The sequence below is a fragment of the Aythya marila genome, assembly GCF_965140915.1.
Source record: "Aythya marila genome assembly, chromosome: 1".
Classification (NCBI taxonomy): domain Eukaryota; kingdom Metazoa; phylum Chordata; class Aves; order Anseriformes; family Anatidae; genus Aythya; species Aythya marila.
The window spans coordinates 201,419,779-201,442,600 of record NC_139042.1 but is presented as its reverse complement, the minus strand read 5'-3'; the positions used below and the strand labels follow the sequence as shown (position 1 = coordinate 201,442,600).

At 39.9% G+C, this 22,822-nt stretch overlaps 1 protein-coding gene across 10 annotated transcripts in view; it reads left to right on the top strand.

The window, feature by feature from the left end:
- The window catches only part of CELF2 (CUGBP Elav-like family member 2), a 373,678-nt gene that overhangs the window by 291,211 nt on the left and 59,645 nt on the right, over positions 1-22,822 (top strand). For all 10 annotated transcript variants that reach the window (XM_082759990.1, XM_082759989.1, XM_082759994.1 and 7 more), the window contains 3 exons: positions 2,599-2,647; positions 11,509-11,643; positions 22,185-22,264. In XM_082759990.1, coding sequence (XP_082616116.1) covers positions 2,599-2,647; positions 11,509-11,643; positions 22,185-22,264 — 264 coding nt within the window. The remainder of the gene's footprint in view (positions 1-2,598; positions 2,648-11,508; positions 11,644-22,184; positions 22,265-22,822) is intronic.

Here is a 22,822-nt window from a genome sequence, read left to right as displayed (position 1 = left end):
GTTAAGCACGGTGGCATTCCTCCTGATGTAGACTTGCTGGTGAGAAGAGAATTTGGGCCCTGGGTTTTCAGCAGGAACCTTTGAAATCAAGTCAACACCTAGTTGGAATGTCTTGTTAAATCATACCTCTTTGCAAGCATAACAGATTACTGACTTAATGAACTTGAGGTAATTATGCAAAACAGAAGAGGATAATTTCTGATGTGCTAACTGTGTTTACCAGGTAACCCTGATCTTTTGTGGTACTGCAAAAATAACTTCTTTACATGAGTTTGGTCCAAAGGTCTCTAGTTCAAGAGGTTTGTAAAGTGAAAGGTTTTTAGAATTGTTAAAATTGCATTTATTCAAAGTATATCCACTCAGGGACATAAAATGGAGCTAGGCAGAGTGATAGATTCACTGTCTATATAAGGCCTGGATTTGGGTTGGTTTTCTGTAACGTGCATATTCTCAATGTTACAGTGAACTGAGAAGTGATGTTTCTAGTAGTCATCATAAATTATCCTACATCCTCCTCGGCCTCTAGTATTAGGAGATATGTCTGACTACCTCAGTTTTTCTTTATTTGCACCCTCTTACAATGCAACCAAACAACTCAATTTTGTTTTATTTCTTCACCTTCCTGTGGCTCTGCAGAGATGCCAGTACCTGCAGCAGGCTCATTGAAGCAAGTTGCACCTTTTTTCCTGATTCAGCTTTTGTTTCCTGAGTGGACATGCTGCATCCCATTCCCATGAATTCGAAGTCTCCTGCAGTGCCCAGCGTATTGTTGATGCCAGGATAAATGTTAAGCACTGGTTAAAGAAGATAGAGTACAATATAAGGTCTCTTTTTTATATAAATTAGATCGAATAAGAGTGGTGGCAGACAAGTGCAGGGCTCTTTAAGTCTGTCTTGGAAACAAATGATTCAAAGAGAACAGAACTGTTAAAATTGAAGCAAATTTATGCATCCTGGTGACTTCATCAACCTTGTGGCTTTGCCTTTTCCTTAGGGCACAGTAGGGAATTTTACAAGCAGCGCAAGGAATACATTGATTTGTAGGGCCAGAGTGCATTCTGGACTTTAAGTAAATCTTACGGAAATATTCACGGCAATATTGTATATTCAGTAAAGAATCTAGCAGCTACGTCCCTGGAGGTTAAGTGACTCCACCAAAAACAATGCAGATTTGGTTTTCTGTGCTGCTTTGAAAGTGCATTTGATATGAATGCATGGATATTCTCTCCTGCTCAGCTGTTTTTGTTTTCCAACATCATGTTTGTCATAATAGTCTTTTATAAAAAAACATGAAATTGCTGCTGACATTTTCAGCCAATATGCAGCTTTGCTGCACTGATAGATGTTACAAAAGCAGAAAGAGCTCAGATCTTTACATGTTCACGTGAAATGGAGAAGAATTGCCGAAGAGAGTAAAGGCAGAGGCCCTGCTGCTGCCTTAAGGTTTGTGCAGAAAAATCCCAGCAGTTCTGCAGAGCCCAATGGTAAAAAATAAAGAGTAGTGGTTTTTTGTTTTTTGTTTTTTGTTTTTTTTTTTGTTGTTGTTGTTGTTGTTGTTGTTGTTTGTTTGTTTGTTTTTTTAACTTAAGCATCTCCCCCACTGAAAAACAATGCAGGGTCCTTTCTGAGGGATTTTGAGAAGCTATAATAAAATTCCCCTGAATCCATCACAGGGCTGACTATAACCAATGTCCACTAGAAGCAGCATGTGCTCTCTAACCAAAGAGGACTCAGCTGTTGTGGTGTTTCTAGTCCTGAAATACCAGAAAGCGGTTGGTGAAAACTTTGTTGGAATTTTCAACAACTGAAGGTGGAGGGAGCCTCATTTAACAATGAAAGCCAAGGAAACACCATTTTAGGTGTGGGAGGGTAAGATGCCATGAGATGTACAGCATAGCTCACTACACACGTTTTCTGTTGCAATAAGAAGGAGACAAATGAAGGAAGAGGTTGAATAGGAAAAAGTGTTAGGAGCTTTTATGGCTTTTGTGGAAGCCAGAATTGTACAGTGTTGTGATGAAAGCTTTATGAATGAATGTATAATGTATTGAGAGGAAAAAAAAAAAAAAAAGATACTAAAGAGTTATAGGAAGCTATTATAGGAAGCACAAGTCTTCCTCTTCAGTCCTGAAAGAATCAGCACATGTTTTTTTAATTACAAGCAAAGTTCATTTGTCAAACTAAACTCCTTTGAGTATGTTTGAAATGCTTTCGAGCTCTTAAATTACTTGAAAATTCCATCTCAGTCTTGGCAGTGGTGGAGCTCAAGAAAAAAAGTTGGTAAAACAGAAACCAAGCATGCCATAAACTAATGAGGGCTGTAACTTTAGAGGTCTTCTGAAACTAGATATGGCAAATTAAAGTTTTATATGAGTCCTGTGGGCCCAATGATCTATTTTTTTTAATCTTCCTGGTTATAAAATGCTCCTTTACCATTTTATACTTCTTAAAAGCCTATAATATGGTGTTATTTTGAAGTTATATCATTTCAACATGTTTAATATTGATCATGTATCCTTTTAGTCCCTCATTAAAAACCTGATTCTTGATTTTTATGACTATCCAACCTGCCTTACTCTTTTTCATTTTTGTTTTTAGATGCATCATCCTATTCAGATGAAACCCGCAGATAGTGAAAAGTCCAATGGTATGTGTTTAATTTATTTTTACCTAATTGTGACTCTCTTCACTAAAGCAAACAAAACATTGTGAGAGTTTTTGCTTTACTCCTTGTGTGGTGAAAATTATATGAGGCAGTTTTGCTGTACCTGACAGGTCAGGAAAGATGTTGACCTGCTCTGAACTCCCATTTATCCTCAGCTTTAAAGAAGGAAGGATATGTTCAGAAAAATGATCTTCCCTTGTACCTGCTGTATGTCATGGCCTACCTTGCTACAAATGTCTGTTCACTTGTGTTCACTCCTAGCAGTGAGATGATCCAAGAGCACCCAATATTGATAAGATGGAGATTAAATTTTAATGGTGAAAAGGAAAAAAAAAAAAAAAGAAACAAAAAACATTCCAATGTTATCAAACAGTGTAAGCAGCTGATGGGCCTTAAATATTTGCCTAAACCTCCGTTTTATAGAATGATGCTGTTCTGAATCTGAACTAAATTTAGGTTTTAATGATATGCTTAGTTCTGAACTGGGAAACCCACCTTGCATCTCTCTGTATACTTATTCCTCTCAACGATTGTAAAATGAATGCTATAATGACAGTAATATCCGTTCAGAATACTAGGTTACTGCCTAAGTGGATGTATATGACATGCAAAATAGACAGCATTCTCAATCTATTAAACATGCCAGGTTTGTATATTCAAGGAAATAAGATAATCGGATGGTAACGCAGCCTGGCTGTGTGTGATTCTTTAAAAATATATACATGTGTATATTTTGCCCCTTGATTTGTTCCTGTAATTTTCTAAAATATATGTTAAAGATATCATCTGCCTTCTTAGATTGCAAGAGCTTCTTTTTCCCATAAGGCCCACATAATCAGAGCTGGTTCCTCCAACAGGCATCTTTGCACCTCATTAATTAGTAATCAGGGCAGAAGCCGTGCACTTAGAGATCTACATACCTGCAAATGTAAATTATGATTGGGCTCTAAATCTCTCCGCAAGGCTTTTTTAAGGCTTCTTTTGTGCTAATTGTAGTGCATCCCATTTTCAGGCTTCTCCAAGGATTAAAAAGTTTGGAAGGAAATTAAAACTTCACATTATGCTAGGTTTCCTATTATGACAACTTTCAAAACAAAACTGGCCACAAGCATTGAAGATTTAGGCCATCGCCCATTTGTAAGGGAGTGGTGTTTTCTCTCTTGGGATGTCCACAGAGTTTTAGCAGCAATTTGTTACTCTCTTTGAATGTTCAGAAGAGAGGCCAAGGAATGAGCAGGAGGACCAAACTTTTAAGTCCCCACTGTAGCATGTGAGAGCTGCTGCTGGAATCAAAATTTCACTACCTAGTATGTATTGTGCTTGCAGTGGGCAAAGTTTTCCCTTAGATACAGGAAGACCGGCCTGGACCCTCTGAACTACTTAGCCTGTACACGTTCTTTTTTCAAGAATAAATTTCACCTCAAGTTCATTGGCAAATTAGAAACATAAGAGCCAAGGGGCTGAAGTAAACTCCCAAGGAATTACTTAGTCATTCCTCATTTTTCTTCCTAAAGAAGATTGAACATATTGGCAAAGCACTATGAGGAATTGTGCAAACCCTGTCCTGCTCTGCAGTGCTTACAAAGCAGAGTAAATTAGCTCCTTGCTGCTGATGTTAGACTGGGGTTATCTACATGATACTCCTGTCTGCACTGTGGGAATACTCTTATTAATCTTCAGAGTATTCTCTTGCACCTATGCCTAGCATGAAAATCATGAGGGATTGTTTTTTTTCTTCTTTTTTTTTTTTTTTTCTTGACTTCTTTGTATTTTGAGAAAAACACGTCAACAAATCAAAGGCAATCATCATTGTCAAATTAAAAACCTTTTTAAATTTAGAGTCCTGGAGAGTGTATATGCTTCTGGTAGGCATGTTCAGAGGGTGGTGAACCCTTCGTTTCTAATGACTGGGGAAACAGAAGGCAAACTGACACCGTGATGATGGGAACAATAGCACAGCACCTCGGAAGGACGGGGCGTAGGAGTAGGATGCATGGAGGAGGCGAGAGTTTGCAAGCAGCCTGGAGAGCCAAAAGAGAAAAAAACAGCAGCATGGGGGAGGTGGAGGCCTGTTTGGCATGTGTTTCCCGTATGCTTCAGGCTATCCATCTGAGGAGGTATATTATCTGTGCCAATAGCAAAGTGTAAACTGTACCCCTTCAACCAGATTGGTAAGTTCAAAGGGGAAAAGAAAGAAGGCGTGCCAAGGAATCTTGTTTTTCATGATCCATGGTGTTTGAGCTTTTTGGGAATGCTTGAAACCCTTTGATTTCTGAGTAATGAGAGGATCCAACTGCATTTTATAGGTAAAGTGGTGTTTCTCAAGTTTCAAAGAGGTTAAAGAAATTCTCTTGTTCAGGATTTCCAAGTAGCTTGTAGAAAGATATGTGGGAGAGGTTGAACACTCACTGCAGTTCTTCTGAGCTTGCACACCTTTGTGAAAGGTTGGAGAGACCTGTTCAACTTTCAGTGGTAGGAATCATAGAATCATAGAATGGCTTGTGTTGGAAGGGACCTTAAAGATCCTATAGACAAGGACACCACTCACTAGATCAGGTTGCTCAGGACATCATCCAACCTGGCCTTGAACACCTCCAGGGATGGGGCATCCACAACCTCTCTGGGCAACCTGTTCCAGTGCCTCACCACCCTCTGAATGAAGGGGACATTGTCTCTTTCATCTTACAGAGGTTTTCAAAGAACAGTATTTTCTGTGTGATAATATGCCTCCTCTCCATCCTGAGTCCCTTGCTAAAAGATCTGAATGACCATCCAAGCCCAGCAGTGTTAGGGTGGAATGCTCCCCATTCCTCATCAGTGTTCCTGTCTTTATGCATCACTTTACAAACTTATGCCTTAGCACAAAAAGCCAGGCTCACCTCATGGAAACTGGGAGAAAGTTATGAAAGAGCCAGCTCCTAGGCATGTTTGACTAAGTGCCTGGGCACTTTTGTGGTGCTAGGACTTCATTAGAAACCTGAAGGTCTGTTTTTATCTGGGTAGGAACTGGGTGGCTGATAGATCTATGTAATCATCTCCATTTCATCCCTGTGTATGGGACTGAGGGTGGAGAACAATAGCTCATGTGTCCAAGCCAACTCTTTGCTCGTGCAGATGAAGCAAAGCTTAATCAGTTTCACTGAGCTTTTAGCAGCTAGAGTTGATGGAGAAAGACTTGCCTTTAGGTCTAATTAATTTGTCTACCCTGGAGGATTCTGAAAAAGGCTTTTATTGTTGAGAAATGTACCACCCTGAAAAATTTTCAGAAGATTAATTTTGTAGTGTGCCCTGTTCTAGTCACCCATTAGGGCTACTCTGACCACCTTTATGTTGCTTCATAGCTATTTTAACCTATCTACAAAGTTTCAGTTAAGGATTACCTGCCAGAAAAGCATGGCTTCAAGACTTCAAAGACTCCTCCATTGCTCGATTCATCTTAACTGTTAATCACTCACAATACTTGGCTGCTTTTTTTCCAAAAATAAGGAGTACCTGCACTCTAATGCAGAAAAACACAAACACCTTTGGCTCTAAGATGTCAGTGGCCATTAACATGATCACAGAATCACAGAAATCACAGAATTTTCTAGGTTGGAAGAGACCTCAAGGTCATCGAGTCCAACCTCCAACCTAACGCTAACAGCCCTCCACTAAACCATGATGCGGTTAGCAAATACTTAAATGTTTCTTGGACCAGGATTTGAATACTGTCAATACTTTCAGGCACATATCCTGAGGACAGTATACTCTTAAATGGATCAAAGCTTCAACACTTCAGGGAAAATTACAATATTCTCCATTTAAAAAAAAAAAAAGCGGGGGGGGGGGGGGGGGGAGGGGTGATGCAAGGGGTTATTTGTGTGATCCTATCATTTATTTTTATTTATTTGATTAGTGAAAACTTGAAGAAATAATTCTGAAATTCTATGTGGCACGACTTTGCCAATTTGGAGGGAGTAATTAAATGCCATATGTTAGCACTAACACATAGAAAAGTTGATAATTAATGCAAGCAGCTCCGGATCCAGGTGTGACTTTGACAGATTGTATGCAAGGGTTTTTCACAGCCTTACAAATAGGGATAAAAAGTCTGTTTTCCCCCCTTCCCTTCTGGATGAAAAAAAAAAATAATATCTTACCATTTGTACATAATTAACTATTTCTTGATTTGCTCAAAAGAGAAGGCAACTTCTGAATGGAAAGTACACTCTTTAACTGACTGGAGCCCTCAAAATCTATAAAAATAGAGAAATAACTGATTTTTCAGGACATAATTTTGGGGATTTAGGGTTAGAGAAAATGAAAGTTTGTTGAGTCTTAGGGCAGATTTCCCGTTATTGTTACAAGGTTTACCTCTTTTCTAGCATGCAGGAAATAATCCCTGCTCCTTTATTCTCCTGGGTTAGCACTACTGATCTAATACAGATTTCAAACTGAGAAATGGGAGTATGCTCATGCAAAATGCTCATTAATGAAGCAAAATGAGTAAAGGTGAAATATTTGGAGCCTTCAGGATGTTATTCTGCAAGTTTTGTGTAGTGCTGTCAGAAGGCAGGTAGCCCTGGTTTGAAAGAAGCCCCCACCAGCAGAAGACTTCACCTCTGCCAGCTTCTGATGGCTGACATAGCTGTCTTCGAGCATGATACCGAGGCACCCTTGCTAGTCATCAGAGCTAGTCTTGATGGAGTTAAGAAAACTCATTTTACTATAAAACAGATGTCTGATGCTCGTCACACAAAGCTTCTGCAGTCAGGCGGAAGAATCCCACCTCAAATCCAGTAGGTTCAGCACTGGATGTGTCACACTAACTGCCTGGGCAGCAGAGCTGACCTGCATTCATTACATGTTTGGATGGATTAGAGGTGAATACCACAATTATTTGCTCAGGATGCTGTGCAGTTTCACACCTTCCTTCACATAGCTAGAAATTCAGGCCTTGTTCAGTGTGACCTTCTGCCTGCTTCTGCTCCATCAGTGCGGAGCACTCAGCCATCTCATCATGCTTGTTATTTGCAGCCAGTGGTATCTCCTTCAGGGTCACCAGAGTGGTGCAAAACAGCCAGAAGTTACAAACAGGCCTATAAGCAGAGTCAGAAAGCAATGATACCAAAGGCTTGCCAAAAATTTTGCATTTAGTTTCAGGATTCTGAATTATTGAAACCTAACCCTAGTGTGGGAGAGAGAATTACCAAGCAGCAGTGAAACGTTTTTGAAATATGTGCACACAAATACTGTCTCCTGTGCCCTGCTGTCCTTCCCCCAGCTTTCTCCTTCCCCTGATCTTATTGACCAAAGCACTCACAGCTTCCAGGCTTTCTCCACTCCCTCAGAGCTCACTTATTCCTTTCATCCCTGAGGCTGGAGCTGAGGACATCTACATGTTAGGGTTGGGAGCTAGCTGGAAGTGTACAGCCCCATCTATTATTATCAAGAGCAAGGGGGAGGCTCCCATGAAACAAGCTGTCCTGTCTTGCCAGGAGAGGTGATTTTTTTGGAGGAGCTGACCTCTTGGCATTGGTAACAGCCAATAGATAACATTTTAGCTGGGACTAGGACCGGTAACTTCACTTTTAAATGAGTATAGTTGGGGGATATAGCTTCAGAAACTGCTGTTCTTCCTGAAGCCAGCAGTGGGTAGCACCTTTCCAATCTCCATGCTTTGTTGGGTTGCATGGACTTAATGTTGAGCTCTTCTTTTTAGTCTGTGGAAGCAACTCAACATGCACAGATGAGGCAGAAGGCCTGGCTGGTCGAACGGGGAGTTTGCTAACCTCTAAATACACTTGAGCCATACTTCTTGCAGTCCATTTCTATTCAATTCTCACATCACATCTGCAAGGCAGGGAAGTATTCCTTGTAGAAAGAAAGTGGCTGACCAAAAATGCAGAAACAAATCCTGTCAGCAAGCCTTAAGCAAGTAAAAAAGCATTCCTTTCTCTGCGTGAGAATACATAGTTTAAAACTATTTCAGCCTAATAATATCAGATGTTCCATCAGATGGAGTGAAAACATGTCATTCTGAGCCTGACAATTGTCCCTTTAAATGTTTTTTATGCTGGGCCCCTGGCCAAAACAGAATAGCAATTTTCTTAAGCTTCAACGCTGATCAGCACTGACTAATAGCACTGAATGCAGGGCACGTCATCATATCAATATGTTTTCTGTACTCTGAGCATTCTTTGTGAAATCTGCATTTTTAAGATGTACAGTACACGGGAGCTGGATGTTTAATTTACTATAAAATCACCCTCAAGCTGAAAACCTGCAAATCATCTTAGTTCAATTGCATATTTATAGGTTTACTAGCGAAACTGAAGGAGGCCGGTGGGGAGTTTGTCATCTGTTACTCTTTGGAAAATTAAAACAAAGCCTTCCCATTTGCTTTGGAGGGGTAGAGAAGCGGTGGGGGCTCCCTGCACCCTGACGGCTTCTGTTTGCTTTGTGGGGCAGGGTGAGGATCCCTGCATCAGTGAAAGATCTCTCCTTTTTTTTGATTCTCTGAGTGAATTTCTTTGGTTTGAGTCATTGTCCTCGCACCTAAGCAAGACCTTCAGCTCCTTACTCTGGAACTGCGTGGTAGGCACTTCTCTGACAAGGCCAGCAGCTATTTTTAAGAAAGAGCTGGATCTGGTCACTCTTTGGATAGCCTAAAATCAACTCACTTTTTAACTGCCTGGGTACTAGCTGACACATAGGCAGAAGCTAAGAGGTGGCACCTGGGCTTCCCACAGCCTGACCTCAGTTTGCAGCATGAGAAATTTTTACAAATGCCTGGCAGCCCAGCGGAGTCACTTGCTCATACCCTTTCCTGTGCCCTGGCTTTAGTGCTTGGCTGTTGTTGAGGGAGAAGGCAGGCTAGAAACCTTCCTTGAAGAGATTAGTTAAGGCAACAGAGGATTTTTAAGCAGCCAATTTACAGGTATCCTCTCACCAGCAAAGGTGAGTACCCAGACTCTCCTCATGGCTGTGAGCAAGCCAATTCAGTTTCACCATCCTTAAAATAATTATTTGCAGCACCAAAAACAATTGTGTATTGTGAATCAGGTATAAAGCTTCATTGAAATGCATTTATTTGAATATAAATCCCAATTTATGAGTCTCATCTGCAATCCCACTGTTCAGCTGCTGATCTCTGTATACCTGGCTCATCCCATGCATTCATTGTTTGTTAACCTTTCCTGAAGGGTTAACCTGCCAGTAGAACCCCAATATAAAGTGTGAATGAAATGTTGAGACTTGAGGAATCTGCCGAGAAAAACTTCTCCTGGGTGTTAAATTCACACCAATTTTCTTGCCAGCTTCTTGAGCAAGAAGCTGAGATTGTAGGGGCTGGTCTCTGGTTTGGATTCTGAAAAATGCCTGGTCTCGGTGCTTGCCTGTATAAAAGCTACAAATACTTCTTAAACTCTACAATTCTAAGGAAAAAATTACTTCAAATACCTCTCTTGTGATCAATAAACATGAACCTCTTCTTTTTATTGGTGAAATTATGAAATGCACTTAAAGTGTTGAAGTATAACACAAATAAAATCTTATGAAAATAGATGCAGTTTCTTATTCCTCAGCTGCATTTTTTCCCATTTGACAAACTTGTACTAATACAAAGAGAGAGGGTTGGAGAGCAACAGAATATTTTTTTTTTTGTAGGCCCAGAAATGGAAATACTTCGTTACAAAAATAATTTGCACAATAATAGAAATAAGCAAGTGCACTGCAGCCTCTCTGGAGTAAAGCTTTCCTTCTCTCTTTGCATCCCTGCAAACTCTGACAGTCTGCTCATTAACAGTGAATTGGATTTACATGCCATTTCAAGAGAAGAAGAAAGCACTGGTGTATATACTGTATAATAAGTGCTTAGATTTGGGGTTTAATATAGATGGGATGGTGTGTTAACATTTTTAAGTCTTTCCAGAGAGCATTAAGTTTGAACCTGTTTCATTTTTGACACGAGTCCGCAGTTTTAGACCTGTAAATTTGAGTTTGACTAACAGGACTGCCTGAGTCCTGTTGCTGCAGAGTAGCTTTTGCTGAATTTGGTGACAATACAGGCAGAAAATATTCTATCAATAAGTCAGGTAAATTATCTTTTTCATGTTTTGGTTGTGAGTTGTTGGGTGTTTTTTTTTGCAAATTCAGCATCATTGAAAATCAAAGGGTTTGACTCTTGGAAAGCATTATGCAGCCCCCTTGTTAAAGTGCTGCCCTAGAATATGCCTTGTGCCCCCTTGGAGGGGAGAGGACTGGATCACTCCAAAAAAAAGCAGGAAAATTTAATGTCTTCTTTTTCCAGAGCAGTGGGTTACACGTCTGCCTTTCGAGTGCCATGCATTAAGTTGGTTGAAATTGAAAGCTAAGATAGGAGCCTCTCTCTCAAAACATTTCTCAGGAATATTTTTCATTAGCTCATATCATTACGTGCACAATCCCCTCTTCACCCTCACCCCTGTCATGATTTCTTTCATACATGAGGGAGGTGAGGGAATTTATCTGAATTAAAATCTATGCAAAGATATCTTTACTCTGTCTAACAGAGGATGCTTTTCTCTTAGAAGCTGTGATGGGGGAGACATATGTAGAATGACTAAGGCAGCCAATTAATATGTTATATAAACAGCAACCACCACTAAAAAAAGGCAGAGAGATAAAGAAAACTGAGAGATTTGGGGTGGGGGTGGGAGGGGGGGGGAAGGGAGGTTGTAAGTATTAAGTGTTTGCCTTAGGACTTGTCTTCAGTTACAGAGCCAGACTCACATGACTGGAGCTTGGTTTGATGTGGTAATGAAGCATTGATCACAGGAAAAAGATGAAATGGCCTTTGCTCATTCATTATTTTTATCTTCTAGCTGTGGAAGACAGAAAATTGTTCATAGGAATGGTTTCGAAGAAGTGTAATGAGAATGATATCAGGGTGATGTTTTCTCCGTTCGGCCAGATAGAAGAATGCCGAATCCTTCGGGGACCTGATGGGCTGAGCAGAGGTGAGTGTGCAGTCTGTAAAGTCTCCTTCCTTAAGCACTAATTGGGAGCTATATGTCACAGTCAGGGTAGGAATAGCCGCTGTCTGCAGCTAGAGGTTACGCCGTAATACGTCCCACGTGATGAAGGTATCCGCATGAACTTTTCACAGTGACTGAAATTATCACCTTTTATTTCCAGTGTCAGAAAGGTCTTGGTGCCAACATATTAACTTGTGTTATCACACTGTTTGTCAGCTGGAAAGGTTCCTTTGCACCCTGAGAAAACACCCTCAGTTTTCTGCTCTCACAAAATCAAAGATCCTTCCCTGACCCCATTTCTGTTTTGTACCACAAGGCCAAAAAAAAAAAAAAAGGACTGTAAATGACTGTTTGAAGAAGTACAGGGTCATGGGAACTGGCCCACTATCTCCTGAATTCCTGTGTTTTTTATAACCATACGCAAAATATAGGTCTGCTCTAACTCAGAAACAAAGAGGTTAGCTCGAACCTGAAAGCTTTACCTGGACCAAACTTTGTAAAAAGCTTCTTGAGCTTGTGCCTCTATCACAAAACAAAAACCAGCGGAGAGGTGTTAAGCGGCACCACCAGGAGCGGTCAAGCGGCTGTCCTGAACTTTGGAAATGAAGTGCAGCACAGACTTCAATAGCTGGTGACCCTTTCTGAATGCAGAAGTGCCTTTTCAGGAAAGGCTCTCTGAAAACATATTGAAAAGAAAAATAAGTGTATATTGATGACACAGGCTGCATATTAACTCCATGGTACATGGACCTGAAATTATTCTCAGACTATGAACCTTCCCACAAACTCAGCGTTGTGTGGCACTGAGTAGCACAGGGCATCGTGACAGCCCCATCTTTCACTGGGGAAAGCTTTTGGGGTACTAGCTGCTGTCATGTAATGGCATGGGGAGCAAAGTAATTTTAAGTGTGGAGCTGTGAAGAACATCACTTCTATTTCAATAGAAATAAATTAAAAAAAAAAAAAAAACAGAAAGCACAGTTTATGCATTTTATTACATTTTCAAAAGGCACAGAAAATATAATTGTATCCATCTTACATATAGATATAGCTCTATTTATTTTTTTATTACTTCCGGATCTATTTGTTTCCTGTAGGCTGTAGGATCCTCAGTGTTTTGTGCAACAATTTGTGCCTGGGGTTGAGAAGCAGACGTTTTTGTTTTGTGTGCAGCCCAGCTTGTTTAAAAATACTATGCATTTCAGCAGGGGAAGTTGCATGTATTGCTATATATTTCACAGCACTGCTTGAAACATATACTCCACGACTTCTGAATAACAAGGGCTTGTTAAGAAGTTATTCTGACAATAAATAGGGAGCCCAACGAAGATTATGCTCTTACATTTATGAATGCTTAGATTGCAATTCCAAAACTTTGGGGGCTGGCATACAACAGTCCCTTCAGGCAAGTAGAGCATCAGGATCATGGCTTTTGCCTTGGGGAAGACCAGGGGAAAGGTCTGAGGTTGGTTCCTGCAGCTCAGTAATGACTGTTAACTGATGAGTCGAGCACTGTTATTATCTGCTAGACCCCACACTGAGGGAAAACAAATATTTCTGATTTTTAGTGATTTCGCTTTGTAAGCAGCACAGAGAAGGGGTGATGGAAGACACAAGTGGGAAAAGAGCTAACTAGCTGCTGAAATGATAACAAGATCTGGGCATCAGATATTTTGAGCCCAAAAAGAATTTATTGACTCCAGCATCATCCGGCAAAGAAACAGACCTCCCCTGGGATCTGTGGAAACCCCACTGCATTATTACTTTTATTCAATAGTCATTGGGTATACTATAAGCATAGAAAAGCTAATTATAAATTCAAATAGAGTAAGTAAGGGTGGTGGGGTAGTTTTATTCCTCCATAAATAGCAATATTACAATCAGCAACTGAGATTTTGAAGCCATGTCACTAATGTATCAGGGAGAGCAGTGTTGTTTGCCAGCCAGCAGACCCATGGAGTTAATGTGCTGCTCTCTCCTGTTGGAGGGTGAAGATCTTAGTCCAGGTAGGTCACACACCAGCAGTCTTAGCATAGCTGTATCCTCCCTGCTACTCGGGTTTATTTCGGTCACCATCATGACTGATATTCTGTCATGCCCTCATGCATCATGGCTTGTTAAACTTGAATTGCTTTCTACACACCCATGTTCACACTTGAAAATGAGTTCAGCTGTGCCAACCAGGTTTTCAGGCAGATGTTTATCAGCTTCACAAAATCACCACGCCATGAGAGAAGGCAAAGCGTTGGAAAAATGGTTGGTTTTGCAGAGCTGAAATGAAATGTGCTAAGGGAGATTTGAAACCAAGGGAGCTTGGTTGAAAAAGCCCAGTGTGAAAAGCTGCTTCGCTAAAGCAAGAAGGAGAATTTACAGAGTTAAATCTTAGTAATGAGTTCTGATACTTAATGAGTTTTAATTCATGTTACCGTTTCTCAAGATGATAGTTCCCTTTGCCACAAACAATATTTGTTTTCCCAGCACCAGTTCAGATGTGCTTCCCTCCCAGACACAGAGGGGCGAATGAAAAATAGTCACTGTCTTAAGAAAACACTGTCCTCATGATGCCAGAGCCTTCGGGAACTCACAGTGCTCACAGCAGTGAGATGGAAATATGGTCCAATAAACTCTGTTTGGCATCTCTTTCCAATTGCATAACGAGTGTGCATCATAGTATCATGGAAGAAAAGAGCTTGAAAAATATATTCATTGGTATTTATGCCAACTTTCGAGCTTCGTTGAAGGATTCAGGCAAATAATCTTTATTATCAGCAGATAGTTGCAAGGAATAGCTCCAGGTTACACTGCTCAGTAGAATAATTTTAGTTTGTGCTGCTACTTTTTGTTGTTGTTGTTGTTCTTTTTCTTATAATGAAGAGTAAAAAGCTTTCAGCTGACTTTTCTATCACGTCTACACTACAACAGCAACCATAGTGCTAGCATGGTAACAGTAAGCCATAGGGTTTTACTGTAAGGTTGTAGGGTACCACATGCTTCCAGCAGCAAGACGAAATCCCTTTCTGCAGCAGCAAGGGAAAATGTAACACTTGTGATGGGTGCAGTATAAGTGTTAAGATAAAGAGAGAGGTTGAACTGGTTGTTCCTATTGTAGTTTCTAGCCAGGAGCTGACAGAACTTTGTATTAAAGTCGCACCCCTTGCTGTCACTACTGATAATGTACCATCAGCATTTCCACTCCAAATTCCTATTGTCAGCTGTTTGAAACTCATCTGTAATACGAGACTAAAATGATGATACAAAGCTCCAGTGGTGGAGCGGTGTACTTTAAAGAAAGTGAGATTTTCTCCTTAACTCAAGTTTATAACTTGTTTTATTCTACCAGCTACAAGAAATAGGCAGCAACCAAAACACGCTGCCTTCCAAAGGCTCTGGGATAGTCCCTGTGAAATTAGTTGGCTGGCAGAGAGTAATTCCTAGCTGCGAAGAGTATTAAAAAAATAAAAATACCCTGTTGGCTGTAGAGATAAAGAAGCCAGGGACTGAACAGACATGGAGGCTGGCCTTCGCTTTAGCAGGGTTCATGGGACTATCTAAAGAAGCTTGCAGCTGCCTGTACTATATTCATTATTCAAAGAGAAGGATTCAGCCTGCAGGGTTGTTTAATCCAGCACTTTTTCTGAAGAGCTAAGTATGCTTTACAAAAATTCATGATTGTGATATCATGTGCTAAGCTTCATTATCATGAAAAAGCAGAAGTGAACTGCCTCAGATGATTAAGATTTTAAATCACTTATTGTGAACGGCTTAAGGAAACTTTCAGACCTCCTGACTTCCAGCACATGTCTACATGACCACAGATGCCAATGCAGACAGCCATGCAGTGATAGCTGGACAATGCAAAAATAGCCAGAAATAACCAAGTTTGATTTGTTTCTGGGCTACTAACATGTTCTATGGCTGTGGGTGAGTTTATTTTTTCATCATCTATTATCCTCTTCCTTAAAATAAGGATAGCAATGCTTCTCTAGCTTTATAAGATGCTTTTTTTTAGACCAGTGGATCAATATCTCTGTATCACTCTAGGAATTATTACCATCCATAACGATGATAAAAAAAAATCCTCTTATCCTTATCACAGGAACACCACACAACAAATTATTTGGCTGTATTGCTAAGTGCAGATTTATATAATAGATACCAGAAACAACTCAACTTGGTTAATAACGCGCTCTGAAGAAAACCTGCTAATAACACATGCAGACAATTGGATGTACCACAAAAATTGTGGAAAAGCTCCAAATATATATTCCTACACCTTCCAGGCTCCTAATTGTGTGCTTTTTTTTTTTAAACAAAATATCACCAGACACATGGGACAAGTGCACATTTCTAAACACATTGATTAGAGGAATATTTTTTTATTTGCTTTAAAAGCAGGTTAGAAATGGCATGGAGAGTTATATCACGGTCAGGCAATTTAATTTCATGAAAATCCATTCATAACTTTCAGATTTGGGGGGTTTCTTGATGAATGAATAATACACAATTAGCATTTGCATCATAATTAGCTGCAGTGTAGAGTAGGTGACAATGTTTTATGCCTTTATACCCGTTTCTTTTTTCCTTATGGGTATTTACTGCTCCTTTCTGAGCTCAAGTAAGGTGAAGTGCCACCATGGGAGCAGCCTGGATTAGGGGCCACCTTTTGACCTCTGCATCAATAAGTGATGAGGAACAAGCACAGGGGAAGTTCAGTGTTTTTTCTTGCTATTCAGAAGCACCTTCATGCCTTATTTCTTTTGCTGTAACATGGTAACTTTTTAATTTTTCCAGTCATTGTGGCACATTTAATTTTCTTCTTCCCCTGGTGAAATGTTTCCTGAGGTGTGAAGGAGCGAACACATCAAGTGACCAGTGTCTCAGCTGGCCTCTGGCCAGCCCAGCAACTCTATATCTCAGTTTCCATTTCTGCACCTTGTCAGCAATCCCTGCTCAGAGGGAGGCCTGAAATGAAATAATATACACGAGTTCTTATGCCAGCAGGAGGGTCATTGAGGCACTGTTAGAGAATGTGGTCTTTGGAACCCGTTTGGTTGCATAAATTCCAGTTACTGAAGTCTGTACTTTGCAGGGTGGTTAACAGACTACCCAATTAGAAACACTGCAAGGAAACCATGAATTTATCTAGAATTTGTCATCTGGTCAACAGTCAAGAAAAGTCAGTAAAGCCAAAGGGATAAGGCATGTTCACAATGTGTCTGTTGGCTTTATGTACCTGACATGCATAAACTAAAGAGCTTTACTGTGACTTCTTCATCAGACTTTACTTTGAGATTAGTTGTTGCCCTTGTTCCCAGACCTGCCATTGTGTATCAGCACTAGTTAATGACCCAATGTCTGTACAGTAAACTACTGGATGTCTTCATTTTGAGCTGAAATGTGTGTGACCCACTAAGACATATTTTTGTGCAATCTTTTTTTACTAGAAAGCTGTCTCCCAGGCTGGTCTTCCCTGCAGACTATGCTATGGTATCACAGTGTATAAAAAGGAAAGTCTACTTTGCAATCTCAGCTAGAAATATTTTAGCACAGCTAGGACTTATTTTTATCACACTTAATTTCCATAGCTTTTTACTTGAGCCTTATCTTTTCCTTAAATAGAGACTTTCATCTCAGAGGATCCCAAATGGTTCTCGCAGGAGTATTTTGGCAGCTTTTCACTATTGTTTCTTCACAAAAAGTGAAGAAAAATCTCAATTACGTTGAACTGGGAAGCTGTAGCACAACCATTACACCACCAGCTGCTCAGCCTCCATGCCTAGTACTGAGATTGCTTGGATGCCTTGGAAAATCTCCTGAGCCGCCTTCTGTGTCGGAAGGGTCGCTGTATGGTTGTTGTGTTTTTGTTTTTGTTTTTTAATTGATTACATCTGCACTTCTTTCATCTCCAGAACTTTAAAGGCATGTTTTTTAAACTCCCATTTTTAACTCTAAGCCTGATTCCAAAATGTCTAGGGGTTTTGCATCTTTTGTCTTCAGTGAAGGTCCGTGGGTTTTAAACCTCTGGTAGACAATGGTGGTTTTATCTGGGAGGTTTCTTGTGTAGTTATGAAATCAGACCCCTTACCTTGAGGCTTCTATGGTTAAAAATGTTCTACTTCACTGGCAGCTCGCTGGTATTGATGTTATGTTACTCTGTGCATGAACTGCCAACTGAACATTTCAAAACAGTCCATGAAAGCCTGAGATGAGAAGAACTGAGTGAAGCAGGAACTGAAATGGGGCAGTGCTGAGCATCTTTAAATATTTCAAATAATTCGAGCAGCGAGCCCTAGTTATGGGGTGGCGTGGTTCAAGGAGGAAGCTTTTCTAACTTTGCAGCCTCGTCAAAATTCTCTTTCAGTTCTGGGGGGAAAAGAAGACCAACCTGTGAGTTTGGTAGTTACATTAGCTGAAGTGGTAGATGCAATAACACGTTCCAAAATCTCTGTGATGGGGCTGGGTGCCCTCCTTCAATTCTACCTGTAGCAGGAAATTATGTGGTGAAACCTTTCCCTAGTCAGCCTATTTCCTGTAGGGGGTGAGAAGGCAGCTTTAGAGAAACAACCAAAACTCTCAGCCTTCCTTTCTCCATCCCCTTTTGCTTCTGTTAGTAATCCCTGACATTTTGAAACCAGAGGTGATAAATTGCAAGGTGACTTTTAGGTTAGTCATATTTATAAAAGATTTTTGTTTTTATTTTTTTATATATAAAAGGAAATAATTTCAATGCATTAGCTATAGAAATATGCCTTCTCTGGGTTTTTGCTCCCAATCTGAGCTCCATAGCTCCAGTAATGGGGCAGTAATTGAAGTATCAGGACTCGGTATGGTAAAATAGAAACAGTTTGCTTGTAGCTGTTGGTGCAGAAGAGCTTGGCCCATGGCACTACAATTAATGCAGAGTTTCATATGATGAGGAGAGAGGCCGTGGAAATCTTTCTTGTTTCCTTGCACCATGAGGCATGAAATCTGATTAGTCTTGTCCTGTTATAATTGTGATTTACAATCCTAAAGCTACTGGCATGTTCCCAAAAGACCACCTATATCCATGAGATATAGAGTGGAGTATACTGAAAAGGGAGCTTTCTCCCAGCGCGTCAGAAACCAGGATGAGTACAGGATGGTTCAGGGCTGCCAGAACTCATCTAGCTTTAACAAGTGAAATCCAGTATGCTCAGATACCGACTTTTGATGAAATTCTACATGCCCAAGGAAAACATCCTCCTAAAGTGTATATGTTCCCCATATAGAAAATTAAAGGTACTGCTATCACCTGAGGCAGAGAATACAAACATCTCAGAAAAACAACTTTTCTCAATACCCAACTTCTTTGTGCAAGTCTGGCGACGAAGTGGACTGAATCCTGTTATCTAGGTTTACCTTCTCTCCAATGTGATGGTCTGATTACATAAAAGGAAAGGATCCCAAGTTTTACACATAATAAAATATATAGGATCCCATGTTTCACACATAATAAAATACACGTGCATAAATAACATATACAAATACTGAGCATGAGTGTCCAGGTTTGATAGCTGAAAAAATTGCCTTTAAATGTGAATGCATGTAGCTTTTAGCCTGGAAAGGTGGTTTAATTATCTAGCATCTAATTGGGGTGTTGATGGTAACAACCGAAAGTCTAGGTTATCAGATAATTTAGAAATGAAGTTGTCTAGTGAATTTTTACCATGATTATTTAGGCAAATTGGGTATTTGCTGTGCAAATGGGCAGTCCATCGGTGGGAAATGGCTTGCTGACCAGAGATAACAAGGGGACCTAACCTTGTAGCCTCTGGCTGGCAAACCTCAATTAAAATGCAGTCCTGTCTTCTCCATGGAATGCTGTTTCCAAACTCTCATATTCAAGCCACATAACCTCATTCATCAAGCATTCCCCTTGCCCAGAGAACAAGTTTCTTTTAAATAGGTAGCTTGCTCTACAGCACTTTGCAGAGATCTGCTACGAAAGTCTTTTCACTCCACAACAAAGGAAAACAGGATCGAGGCAAATGAATTTGGGCTGGGCAATGAGGAGGGAGGTTTTGCCGTAGCAAAGTCCCCAACAACTGAGCTTTGTGGTTAGAAAGAGAAAAAGCTTAAGGGAGGGAAGAGTGAGCCTGCTTTATCTTGAGAGGAGTACAGCTTTATTTCTCTCCTGATTCACATTTCTTTTGAGACCTGCTAATTGCAACATCTCTCAGTAAGTTACTTACAGCAGTACTGCTGGGTAGAAATTGTGATAAATGCATAAACTGTGTCTTATTGATTTTTGTTGACATTTTACATGCTTCTTATGCATTCTAAACCTCCATTCAGTAATTGTCACTATGGTACACACTCCTGGATAATGAGAGCGAAAGAAGTGAATGAAGCAGTTTCTTGACCATTATGAACAATATTATTCAAGGCTCTCTGGGGTTTCTCGCCTGCCCTCCAGTATATCTCTATTTGTGCTCATCCCCCTATGAATTATCAAGACAAGAAATGAAAATCCTTGGTGTTATTTCTTCTGTTAATGATAATAACAGAAATGTGTTTTTTGTTGTTTTGTTTTGTTTTGTTTTTTTTAAGAGAGATTACTTTGATGGTAAATTTGGGCCTCTTTAATTTTAGTGCACAGCAGCAATATGGAAGCTAGCAGAGGTACTGTAGTTTATTTACCCTTCTACTGCACATTTGGTCTAGAATGCTGTACAGAAAGCTGTTTGTTACATCATTTTCTTTGACAGGACGTTGATGCTGAATAGCAGTAGTATAGCAACATGTAGTGTGCCTAAACAGCAGTAAGACATCATCAGTTCTTATGTTACCTGAGAAATACGTAACAAGTCATGACACTGCCGTGAAGTTTGCATAAAAGGATCCTGAATTCTGATTTTATAATGCTGACCCATCAGCCAGAGGTTCATAAGCCAGCTTAGGTTTTCTTGTACCAAGGGCCTTAACATTAAAGAGGAAAAACTACCGCATGATGCAAAAATGCATTGACTTTATTTTCATGACTAGATGTAGTGCTTTTGGGTAATGATCAGGCATTGCTTTCTCTTACTGTTGTTTGATTAAAATGTGAATACAGTCTTGACTTGATAATCTCACCAGGTGCACACGGAGCAAAAAGAAAAGGTATTTTATGCCTCTAATTGATTTGCATAAACCGAACAATCTGTTGCTTGTTGGATTGCAAAATGGTTTATTTTGCCCATTGGCCACAGGGGCAACAATATTATATTTTTGATGCCAGAATGTAGCTTTCATGCATTAGCTCTAAAATGACAATATGCTTTAGCCTCTCAGTGCTTAGATTTGCTTCATTTGGAAATCTTTTAAGTAGTAATAATAATAATGTTTTGAGGAAATTGAGTGGAACACTAAATTATTCTCTGAAACCTAAGTTCAAACTGTGCAAGGCTAAGGGAGCTGAAAATCAATGCACTTTTAAAGTCATTAGAGATCACAAGTGAAATAAGTCTGTGTTGCTTTAGCTAAGCTTTTAGTGTGCCATGGTATTATTACAAAATCAGCCTGAATCTGCATTAATTTCACAGTCTTTTTCTTTAAGATGCCCAAGGGTGCATGAAGAATAAAATGTAAATCTCAGAAGGCAGTGTTTTTATTAGTCAAAAGGGCAGTGAGTCATGCACTAAGAGAGTTGACCTGTACCATGCCTAGTATAGGTATGACTGACAACAGTAAAAGGGTGGAAAAATAGCCCAGACATTCGCCTACTGGCTTTTCATTATGATTTAAAAGGCTATAAAGCGAGAAAAGTGATTTTTTAGTTATTCATGCACATAGCTTCAGAATTGTTCGAGTTGGTGGTAGCTTTCATAGATCAAAGAATTATACATGTACCTAGGACTCTGAGAAACAAAAAAAAAAATAGAGATTTTTATTTTAAATATGTCATTTTCTTAAATGTTGAGATTCCACCTACATTACCGAATTTTGTCTGAGTCTTTCCACACTTAGTTGCAGGGTGCACAGTGGAGTTTTTCTCATCCCTATCTGTATGGTTGTTCTGGGCACATCACAGAAATCTGTAAGTGACATTATGGACTCCTTTAAATTCTCAGTTCAGCTGCCGATGATGCCAGTCCTTTATTCACTATCCAAAATTTGCCTGCACAAAAGACATAGCAAGCAACTATTAATGCATGGCCTGAAGAGACTAAACTATGCAATCCAAACTCTGCATAAAAGCCTTACTTATTTCAAACCCTGTGGCTAAAGAACAAAACGAAAACAAAACAAAACAAAAATAAAGAACAAAGAAAAAAAAAATAAAGAAAGAAACCCTTTCTCCTCACCCATCCCCACCTAATTTTTTTTTCTTTCATCTATGGTCAGATTAGCAAGTCAGCACTGTCGATAAATAAACTAGAGAAGTTGTTTATTTTTATGTACTACTGAGAACAGTGTCGTCTTGTGGCCGTTCTCGTAGACTGTGTTGGTTTAACAAGCGTCCAACCCTTTTGTCTTGTTGTTTTTTGTCTTTCCTGCTCCCTGTCCCCTTGTTCCCACAGGCTGTGCGTTTGTCACATTTTCTACAAGGGCAATGGCACAGAATGCAATCAAAGCCATGCACCAGTCTCAGACCATGGAGGTACAGTACTGTATCATTTGCCCTTTCTTTGTTTTCTTTGTGCAAATGATTGCGAATGGTAAAGCCATGCTCTCCTGGACCAGATCAGACACATGACAATCACAGATTTAAACTTTTTACCAACTCACTCTGCCTCTCCTTGTCAAGCTTGTTTTCCTTAATGACCTGGAAATGCACAATAAGGTTGCCGTGTGGTATCCAACCACGGCTCTTTATCCTATTTTCAGTGGCATTCAGCAGAAAATAAAAATTCCATGAATACCACTCCTTACTCATGTTCAGAGTATATCTAATGAGTAAATTACCTTTAATATTAACACCCCCTCACCTCCTCCCCCCAAAAATTCTTAGTTTCCTTTAAATAGATTTTTAAGTGTTCTGGTTTGCGCTGCTCTGAGAAAAAGCTCAGGAGAATTAATGTGGCCACGCTGAGTTACTAGTGCATGTGTTTTTCTGCAAATAGAATCTCTTTTTAAGTTAATATAATTTCTCCTTCATATAGCCAATAAAAATGCTAATGATGACAGAGCATACTGAAGCTTCCTGCAGAGCACCATC